At 37.9% G+C, this 9,473-nt stretch overlaps 1 protein-coding gene across 8 annotated transcripts in view; it reads right to left on the bottom strand.

Moving 5' to 3' along the window:
• Positions 1–6,041: 6,041 nt before the first annotated feature.
• The window catches only part of PTPRE (protein tyrosine phosphatase receptor type E), a 92,763-nt gene continuing 89,331 nt past the window's right edge, over positions 6,042–9,473 (bottom strand). For all 8 annotated transcript variants that reach the window (XM_068689193.1, XM_068689192.1, XM_068689196.1 and 5 more), the window contains one exon: positions 6,042–9,074. In XM_068689193.1, the coding sequence (XP_068545294.1) occupies positions 9,000–9,074 (75 nt within the window). In that variant the 3' untranslated portion in view covers positions 6,042–8,999. The remainder of the gene's footprint in view (positions 9,075–9,473) is intronic.

Raw genomic sequence — 9,473 nt, 5'->3', positions numbered from 1 at the left:
CTAAGTAGTTACCTGCTGTTACGTACAAAAATTTATTCCCTGACAGGAATTGAGTACTAAGGCTTAAATTTGAGACTCTCAAGAACTCAAAACAAAGCCCATGCTGCTCTGTATGTGAAGATTTAAAAAAAAAAAAAAACAACAAAAAACTGGTGAGGAGCCAGGATGACTCAGGCCTTGACCAGAAGGCCTTGACTGCATAAAAGTAGAAAGCTGATACGAGAGAAAATTGTCATCACCACATCCAACATCACGGCCATCCACATTCTTGGCCAAGTCTACACTTGATATCTCTATCATTTAAGCAAAAATTGCCTTCCAATCAATGAGATAATATGGTATGAAAAATGACAAGAAACCCTGATCTGAAAATAGGCAAGCAGAAGATGCCTTTGAACCCTTTAAATGTAGACTCGGGTCAGAAACATTTTTAGACTGGAAGGACTCCACCTCAGCCCTTCGTGACATAGAGAAGATTATTTTTAAAATGCTCTTTAAAACATTTAAGCACAGATGAAAATTAACTACATTATGACACATAACTTCCATCATTATGCTCAATTCTTTCTTCATTTTGCACATTTTTACCAGTGGCCTGCAGTTACAAAGCACAGGCCCCAACCACCTCACATTTCATTCTCCAGCCTCCTCCACACAGTACATAAAGCCAATTTAAAAGCAAGTCATGTATTTCCTCTCTGCTGATTCTCTCTGAGGCTTAAGGGAGTCACAAAAGAGTTTGGACTTCTATTAAAGGGATTGGAGGGTACGGCTCTCTTCCCCTCCATGAAACAGAACAGGAAAGTTCTTAGAAATGAGGGAGTAGAGATAGGCCAGGCAGCGGATGGAGATGCAGGTGACTTAATGCTCCTCCTGCTCTTCGGGCATTGGTTAGTCTGACTGCTCGAAACCTCATTTTCAGGCTGTGGTTTCACAAAAATGAAAGCCAAACTGACCTTTACCTACTGCCAGAGTTAAACAGAGTTGAGATATTTAAAATCAGCACAAAAGAAACAAAGTACACCTAAAAGTTCTGAATAATTAGACAGAGAGAACAATTTACTCTTACAGATGAAATCAAAAATACTTTAAAAACTCGGGATTGCTAGTTGGTCGAGGGAAATGATTGCCTTGCTCTGCTCTGCCCTGGTGCGGTCTCACCTCGAGCACTGTGTGCGGTTCTGGGCACCACAGCACAAAAACGATGTGAAAGTGTTGGAGAGTGTCCAGAGAATGTCACCATCTACAGGATGGTGAAGGGCCCAGAGGGGAAGATGTATGAGGAGTGGCTGAGGACACTGGGCCTGTTTAGCCTGGAGAAGAGGAGGCTGAAGGGAGACCTCATCACAGTCTACAACTTCCTCACGACGGGGAGCAGAGGGGCAGATCTCTTCTCTGTAGTGACCAGTGACAGGACCCAAGGGAATGGGGTCAGTCTGTGACACGGAGGTTCAGGCTGGACACCAGGAAGAGGTTCTTCACTGAGAGAGTGGTCACACACTGGAACAGGCTCCCCAGGGAGCAGTCATGGCACCAAGGCTGTTGAATTTTAAGAAGTGCTTGGACTGCTCCCAGTCATATGGTCTGAATTTTTGGGTAGACCTGTGTGGAGCCAGGAGTTGGACTCAAGTTGGACTCAATGATCCTTGTGGGTCAATTCTCCCTCAATTCATGCTGTCCACCAACATCATACTCGTATGGTTTTCCACCCAAGGTGGATGGTGAAAATCCAAGAGAAATTAGACACGTTGAGTGATGCCTGAGGTGTTTTTTTTTTTCCCTTTTTTTTTTTTTTAAATAAAAAAATAATCCAGTAACCTTAACTGCAAATTAACAAAGTTCTGTGTGTGTGTGTTTGTGTGTGAGTGGGTGGGTGGGGTGGGGGGAATACAAAGGGAGAAAGGCCTTTTACAAGGTCAGCCAGTCTTTTGTGCTTCAGGCGATAAAGATCCTAATATTCAGATCTTTCACAAAGCAGAACTCCTTTTGATGTTACTACTTTTATAATTAATTATCTAGTTTGCCTCAAATACTATTTTTATGTGGTATAATGACTTTAGGGGACTTTGCATATGATAAAGTTAGATGTAAGCAACTAAGATTTTTTTTTTCTTTTGAATTAAATTACTCTGAAGTCTATCTCATAAGTTTCGGTAGGGGGTTAATTTAGTTTAACATATTAACACAAATTTATCATCTCACCTTCAGCTTGTCGTGACAGCTTTATGCTACTGGATAATCTTTTATTTAGGTGTAAACCATAAAACTTTCAAGCAAAATCAGAACTCTTAACACTGGGTATCATTGCTAATCAATAGATAGCAAAGTCAGATCCTTTTGGGGGTCTTCACAAGCGTGGTTGTAACAGAAGTTACCAAAAAAACCCACCAGTTTACACCACCAAAATTACTTAAAAGCCTAATTCATTACAGTGTCTATTAGCCCACATTGAATTGAGACGGCAGCAAAATAGCAATTTTTCCGCTATCACTGTATAGGCATTTTTATGTTGACAAGGGCTCTGCTGTTTTTACAGGAAAAAATAAATAAAAAAAATATTGCTCTGCAATATGCCAATAATTGTATATTCTGGTATGATCATTCAGTGCTTTATTAGTGCACTTACCACGCAGTATCTTTTCACAACCTTTGTGATAAACGTCTCTGCAACAGAACAATACCTACAAGAAAACACAAATTATAAAAAAAAAAAAAAAAAAAAAAAAGATTTTGAGAGTGCCTTGCCTCAAATCCATCTTCAAGAGCAGCAGTGGTCTCTTAAATAATGGATACACAGATATTTGCAACAGTATATCTACAGGAGGGAAAAAATGACATTTACTTGAAATTTTCTGTTGGGTAATATTTATCTGTCAACATTTAATTTACTAGGATTACAAACCACCACATACAAATTGAAGTAAGACAATTGACTCTCAAAATGTGTTGAAAAGTAGTTTTATATAGTAGTTTGAATCAGTCCTTGAATGCGCTTGCCAGCTTAGACATTTTTTAACTTAAATTAAAAAGAATTGAAAAGAATTAGAAAAATTAACATCTTAATTCCTCATCTGAAGGTCCTCATACAAGACCATTTGTTCTAGATTCTACACTTCAGGCTATTGATGCTGTGTAAAGCAAAGCCCAGTGATTAAACAAGTTATTTTATGATGAATCTCTGAAAAAGTATCTATTTATCTATTTTGCAATAGACTTCTGTTCTTACAATGGTTTATTGCTCTGACATTATCCCACCTAAGATTTTCAGATGCATGTATTCATACAGAGAACCAAATTTTGACAACTTATTCTCACGTGAGAGGAATCTGTGTAAGTTTATGAACAAACAGGATCAGTTTTCCAAAATGGTTCCTATCAAACATGTCTGCTGTTTGTGTAAGTAAACGTGTGTGTACACTCATTTATTGTGAACGGGGCAGGACGCCACTGAGCTCTGTCAAAATAACTTAAAAGCAAAATACGAATCTATTTCATAGGGCCTGAGGCACTCGTGGTGTTTCTGAGAAGCCAGGAGCAGAGACCACGAGCAGGACAGGCTCAGCCTACAGGCTGGTATCAGAGCACTGCCACTGAGCACACACCTTGAGCTTCATAATCTGATGCCACTGCCAACGTGCTGATTCCTTCTCGAGCTCCTCGAAAGTGGTTCAGTTTTGCTGTTCTTGGTGTTCACCCAACTGGCATGCAGTAGCAATTTCGATCTGTTCAAGGGTTATAAATGGGTTGAGCGCCGTGCATGAAAACACAGGAACAACGGGCAGAGGGGAAGGAAGGATTATTTGTGCAAAGAACTTCCAGGACAAAGTCTTAGCCGGATTAATAATTTGCTAATTCTAACTGTGTGAGAAGTAGCATAGAAAACGTATAGAAATCATTTGAAGAAAGTTCTTATTAAAATATCGAAATCACAAAATAATCCTAATACATAAAATGAAGAACATTCACAGTAAAGTCCAATTGCTTGAAAAATTCTCAGAGGCACTGAGCAATTTCTGTATGAAGGAAATCTTGGCTTTGACTTGACATTTATGCCCTATACAGAACAAATATGGCTTCGAGCTCGGTTAGTCTATATTGCTTAAATAGCCTATTGAAATAAATGTATTGTGCGAGTAGTCTAAAATGGAAGTTTGTTATTTCTAAAGTCCGTTTTCTATAAACATAACTATCTCCAAGCTGTAAAATGCAAAATCTGCAGAAAGAAATGCAAGTTGTTCAAGGACAGAAAAAAAAAAAAAAAAAAAAAAGGAAATAGTGCAGATTCTCATCAGATGAGTCAAAAATTAATTGCTGGAGAAATGGAATGACAAAAGTAGGTTTTACATATAATCTATGTATATAAAAATTACAGGCTGCACACTTTGTGTAGTTTTATTATTTCTGTATTTTAGTAGTCGTGATATTTTTGCTTTTTCCAGATTTGTCGCTAAAATGGGACATAGTAGAGAGCAGAGGGTATCTGTTGTGAGAGAAACATTTCCACTTGTTGGATCATAATTATACTGCCACCTCCTCCCTAAAATCTCTTTTTACTGGATGTTAGAGGCAAATTTGAAAACTTTATTATTAATACAGTATCTGAACAGCAGTTTGTTAGGTACTTGAAGGAATGGAGGATCATGTTATCCCAAGTTCTTTCTACAATTTGAGGTTTGTTAGGAAAGGTGCCTTTTATCATTGATCTTAAATACAGAAAGAGGCCAACAGAAGCACACTATGATGACAGGAGAAAAGTCATTCTTTGTGTCTCCTAGCATGTAACCCCTGCTATTTAGCTTCAATATTTTAATAATGGTGATACTCCTATACTGCTAGACAGAACCGTATCATACTAGAAATTGTGCAGATGAGCAATAATTATGATAACAATTATTTAAATTAAGCAGTAAGTAGTCAATAATTACTGATTAATGATTGAGATTCTTTTTTTTCTGAAAGCAAAGCTATCAGTCTGTTGTTCTTGCACAGCTGACTTCCAGTGGCCTCACAGGCTGTGCATCTCGATACGTGCTAAAACTCTGATCCAATCGCACAAAATATTTTGTCAGGTCATCTGGAATTACAAAAAATAAATTAAAAAAAAAAAGCTTTGACATGTAACAAGTCACAGAATGACAGACAATACAGTTACTCCTGTAACTGTAGCGCTGAAAGCAGCAAGATTACCACGTGCGAATGCTAAATGTTGGAGCAGGGGGTTTGACAAGCATCAGAAAACAAAGAAAGTTCTGTAATAGGTCAGCATACAGTGCACAAGGAGGACACGCAAGCTAGAAGTTCTTCCAAACACGCACGGAAAAAGTAATTGAAAAATAATCTACGCTGTCAGAACTCTTACAGAATTGTAAAAGCTGGAAAAGCCCTCCAAGATCCTCTGGTCCAACCACCCTCTAGCACCAGTGTCCCCACTGAGCCGTGTCCCCAAGCACCACGTCCAACCCCTCCTGGAGCACCCCCAGGGACGGTGCCGCCACCACCTCCCTGGGCAACCCGTCCCAACGCCTGGCTGCTCGTCCTGAGGAGAAATGGCTCCTCGTTTCCCACCTGAACCTCCCCTGGCACAACTTGAGGCCCTCTTGGCCTATCCTACACTTGATTGATGACAGGTGACAGCTGACAGGAGCCATTGGAGCTGTACAAGAGTATTTGGGGGTTGTCCTTGTCACCATACTGCAGGGCCAGGCTCCAAATCATTGAAGTGCTACATAAGGGAAGGCTGCACGGGGCCTAGTCGTGTCTGTGCTGCACAGGGCCTCACCATGTTGGAGCTCTGTATCGATCACCAGGCCTTAATTATTCATACTGTTTGGGGAGACGTTGCCTGCTAACTGCTACCCTGAATTTATCCATGTTTTATACGTGAATCAGCACTACTTCCAAAGTGATAAGCACCAAAAAATTACCTATCTAGGTAATGGCTTTTCAATCCTTTGGAATGGTTAACTGAAACGAGCACACAGGGCGGGAATGAAATTAAAAGGTTTAAAGAAAGTAATACGGTTTAAGAATAACAACAGAGCTTTGTTCTTGCATCAGAATGTATTAGATCTTGCAATTTGCATATACAAAGAATTCAGCAACATTCACCGGCATTAAAAACACAGCAAGATCAAATTATAAATGTAATAAAAGAAAATAATAGTAGCTGAAACTGTATAATACATACATATATTATAAAGATTTGACAAATTAAATACAGTTTGGTCATACAGAAAAGTTTCAATAACTTTACATTAAAAATGGTACTAGGGAAATGAAAACATTTCAAAATATTGAACACAGGCGGCCAGGCTCATTTTAAAAGTTTAAAAAACTGATACGTAAAAATACCCTAAAAAACACTGGTAATTACAGTATGCATTCTTCATTAAGGCCCAATTCAGCAAAGCACTTAAGGGATTGCTTCGGGAACAAAGAACGTAGGGTGCTGTATGCTTTGTGGAGTAGCGATGTCGTAAAGCAAATGCTTAAATGCTTCGGTGAACTGGAACCCATCTTAACACGTGAAAACAGTCAAGTCACATAGTGACCAAAGCCACATACCGATCAGAATGTACAACTTCCAATCAACTATTTGGCATTTTAAAGTAATTTCATGCAACGTAGGAAAAATTTAAAAGAAAAAATCAGATATATCTATGTCAAGATACAGCTCCCCAGTTATGAGGCTGCTGCAGTAAGCAGCTTATTCCCCAAACACAACTGGAAAGCAAGCGTCTCAGATTAATAAAAAAAAAAAAAAAGAAAAAAAAAAAGAAAAAAGGTCATTGTGTTTGTGACTTCTGAAATGTGTTACATTTTTTTCTGTTCCCTAATTGATAAAATAGGTAGCAACTAAAACCAGAGCACCCACTTAACATGTGATGTTTCAGCTTAGCTCCAGCCCGCTCTTAGCTGCTGCCCATCGGGTCCCCGTAACATCACGCTGTGTTGCGGTCCAGCTGAGGAGGATTGCCTCACGAGGCAACTCTTAGTGTAGGCTTTTATGTGAGATCCCTAGGAGATGGGCTGTCTGACAGACAAATTATTTTTCTATTGCAAAGTAAATGTTTGGAAAGATCCTAGGATCTAACGGGACTGTAAGAAAAGCTTCTTTGGAAAACAATGAAAATTTCTTTGCATTCTTTTCTATCATCATTTAACCTCTCTGATTCTGTCTGTGCTGCAGATGATCATACTGAAAACCTCGCTGCATTGATTTTCCTACTGAATTTACTTGATGCCTTTTTGAAATTTGATAGAATTCTAGCATGCAGTAGTAATGTAAACTTTGTGGTTTTTTACTCCTCAACGCTTTCTGTGTTTTGAGTGTATCTTCTAACAAGTCACAATAAATGTTTAGTCTTTAAACAATTGTTTTTAAGTGCATAATTTACTGTACAAATAAATACAGAAGTGCATCAATGGGAAGACAAGAAGCAGTAAATGGCAGTGTTCAGAACAGTGTGCTTAGAAATGGCTGAACTGCACCTTTTCCATCCAGTACGAAATGAAAGGAGAGGGATGAGCACCTCCCTTGTTCCTTGCATTGTACGACTGTTCTACTTGTTACCAGATACGAAAAATGGTCATGGGGCAAAATAGTGCAAGAACAGTGAAATGATCAGTTTAAGTTGTTTAATTTTAAATAAGGCTTTTATGTTTGCATTGAAAAAACCTAACCAACCGGACAAGACAGGACTATTGCATATTAGTTAAGTAACTGAAGTACATACTTTGTGCTCATTAATTCATATATGCATTTTAAAGAATGGAAAAGAAATACTTTTGAATTATTCAACATTCAGATGCCCTGTGATTTTTTTTTTTTTTTTTGGATTTTCTAACCCCCAAGCACATCCTGTTCTGGGCTATAATAAAAGACTTTAAAATTTATTTCACCAATTATATTATCAGTAGTACTTTCATTAAAAATATATCTATATACACAATCATATAACCCTTTTAGATAAAGATCTTTAGATCTTTTTTCTTGATAACATACATGGGAAAGTAAGAACATAAAGGAACTTTCAGCTACAGTGCTCAACGTTGCTAGTGCTAAAAATTTACTCTATTTTTTTTTTTCAAAATTTTAGCAAATACTATTAATTATTTTGTTGAGTGTAATAAAAGAAGGAGAGTAGAGCCTTTTGAAGAAGACAAGTTCAGGAGCTGCAAAATAGACTCTTCAGATATGCAAAATATTCTCAAATAGTGGCAAACTCACATTATTGTATTTCTAGATTGATTTAAGCTGGTGTAATATTTAGGAAAGAACAAAATAAATGGACTTTTAAAGTTATATTAAATCAAAAATCTAAATCTGTATTTATAATGATTATATCTTATTAAGACTCAAAATAGAACTGCCATCCACTGGGAGGTTCTTAAAAACAGACTTTAAAAGCAATTATAGTTTTCAGCTATACTGTACATTATTACACAAAAATGGCCATTTTCTGATACCTCGAAGTCTCTTTGCCCTTCAGTGAGACCAGGAAATAAATTACATGTAAGCATGAGTAGGTTAGCAGTGTGTGTCCCCAGATAAACATCTGTTTTCATTTGCTGTTGACGTCAGTGAAGAAAGGTTTATGGCCAAAACATGTTTAGTTTAACCATATATACCACAGTTCACTTTTTTAGTATGAAATGTAAATCACCTGCATCAAGTTTCAAGAACTGGGAGACAGCATTATTGATAAATAATTGTAAGTGGGGAAAAAAAAAAAAGAAAAAACAAAACTTCAATAATTAATTTACTGTTATTTAGAATAAAGATTTCTCTACCATCTTATAGTAATATACTGTATATGAACATTATACTTTGCTTTAGAAGATATTTATATTTCAGAAATAATTTTGTACAGCAAATGCAACTTTTAGGGCAAACACAAAGGCATATTTACAATAAAAGTCAATCGAAATGACACGGAATAAATTAATATAATATACAACTATTTATACAGACAAATTAAAAAATAAGGCAGGAATTTTCATTTGAAATTAGCATAGTCGGAAAATATGTCGATGAAATCTTGTACCACTCTGTAGCAGAATTCATACTGTTCCTGAAAAACAGGAAGAAAATATCAAAAACCATACGATTACGTCAGGAAAAAAAAATCATTCTTATGCAAATCCTCGTGGTAAAGGCGAGGTGCTCCGGTTTGGAGCACTGTGAGTTCACAGCAGCTACCAGTTCCACCTAATTGCCCACCGATTCAAAGTTTCTGGTGGCTGCCCACAAGTTCTGTGCTCCTCCGTGCCTCGCTGCTGGCTGGTTCCCCAACCTGGCACCGCGAGGAGCTTTGAAGCCAAAGGCCGGTGAGCTGAGGACCTCGACATGGTCCTCAACACGACCTGAGCCACGGTTTCGCCGTGGGTTCTGACATGAAAGGCTTCTCTCTCCTCTCACATGCAACCAACTTTTAATAATAGGCGGATGGTAACACCCTGCCCTCAAAGAG

The sequence above is a fragment of the Anas acuta genome, chromosome 7 (assembly GCF_963932015.1).
Source record: "Anas acuta chromosome 7, bAnaAcu1.1, whole genome shotgun sequence".
Taxonomy (NCBI): domain Eukaryota; kingdom Metazoa; phylum Chordata; class Aves; order Anseriformes; family Anatidae; genus Anas; species Anas acuta.
The sequence above is the reverse complement of the archived record's forward strand: the minus strand, read 5'-3'. Positions and strand labels throughout refer to the sequence as shown.